Raw genomic sequence first — 1,466 nt, forward strand, 5'->3', positions numbered from 1 at the left:
ACTGACCACCATAGGGTACCAAATAGGTACAGCTCTATGATGAGAAAATAGAGTTCTGACTTATCTTCTTTTTTTTTTGCTTTTTGGAGAGCAATTGGGGTTAAGTGACTTGCGCAAGGTCACATGGCTAGTTTTTGTGTTAAGTGTCTGAGGCCAGTTTTGAACTCAGGTCCTCCTGACTCCAAGGCCGGTGCTCTACTCACTGCACCACCTAGCCGCCCCCTCTTATCTTCTTTTTTCTTGTTATTGGTGGGGAGAGGAATGGATAAATCTTGGAACTGTCATGTTTCTTCAGAGAATGTTTTTAGTGCTTTCCTCAGAGCCCCCATCACCTCCTTGTTCCTCAGGCTGTAGATCATAGGGTTCAGCATTGGGGCCACTGTAGTATAGAATAAGGCAAGCATCTTTTCATGTTCTGCTGAGGAGGTGGCATGGGGTCTCATGTAGGTGAAGATGGTGGCCCCAAAGCAAAGGGAGACCACAGCGAGATGGGAGGCACAGGTCCCAAAGGCTTTGCGACGTCCCTGAGTAGAACGGATACGCAGAATGGCTTTAACAATCTGGGCATAGGAGAAAAGGACCAAAGAGCAGGGTAACATGATGACCACAAAACCTGAGAAGGTCACCATGATCTTGTTGAAGGAAATGTCCACACAGGCCAAACGCAGCACTGCTAGTGTCTCACAGGCAAAGTGATTGATGACGCCTTTATATAGGGGAAGTCGAAAGGTAATGATTGTCTCCATGAGTGAGTTCAGGAAACCAGCAACCCAACAGGCAGCAGCCAGGGCCATGCACAGCCCTCCATGCATGATGACTGTGTAGTGTAGGGGATAGCACACTGCCACATAGCGGTCATATGCCATTGCTCCCAGCAGGAAGAACTCAGTCCCACCCAGTGCCAGTGAGATATAGAGCTGAAAAACACAGCTCTGGAATGGGATAGACTTCTTTGAAGACAGGAAGTGAATAAGCATTTGTGGCACAGTACTGTTCATATAACAAATATCCACAAAGGAAAGGATGCTTAGGAAGAAGTACATGGGGGTGTGGAGTCGGCTGTCCAGCCTGATCAGGTAGATGATAAGGAAATTTCCCAGCATAGTTACCAAATACATGGACAGGAAGAGGACAAAGAGGTAAATCTGAATCTTCCAGTCATTAGATAGCCCTAAGAGGATGAACTCATTCACCCATGTCTGGTTGTTACAGGCCATGTGAGGGTAGTTCTATGAGGATGAGAACAATAATAATGGAATGCTGATGCTTTGGTTCTAGAAGAAAAAATTCTTTCGTGTAAATTGTTGATAAACCCTACTCACATAGGTCAGAAGAATGGAAAGTATTTACATGTTTCAGTTTAAAAACCCAACTTGGGTAGTATGAGATTAATTCCCTTATAACACCACCTTCAGAAGGAAGGTAAAACAACTATTATTTCCATTTTACTGTTGACAAAAACTGAG

At 44.7% G+C, this 1,466-nt stretch overlaps 1 protein-coding gene across 1 annotated transcript; it reads right to left on the reverse strand.

Moving 5' to 3' along the window:
• Positions 1-281: 281 nt before the first annotated feature.
• Positions 282-1,217, reverse strand: LOC138156809 (olfactory receptor-like protein OLF3). The gene has a single exon (XM_069082256.1). It carries the CDS (start codon positions 1,215-1,217, stop codon positions 282-284), a length of 936 nt encoding a protein of 311 aa, XP_068938357.1.
• Positions 1,218-1,466: the final 249 nt, after the last annotated feature.

The sequence above is a fragment of the Petaurus breviceps genome, unplaced genomic scaffold (assembly GCF_028583685.1).
Source record: "Petaurus breviceps papuanus isolate PSGF00001 unplaced genomic scaffold, PetGlider_PUasm1.0 110, whole genome shotgun sequence".
Lineage (NCBI taxonomy): Eukaryota > Metazoa > Chordata > Mammalia > Diprotodontia > Petauridae > Petaurus > Petaurus breviceps.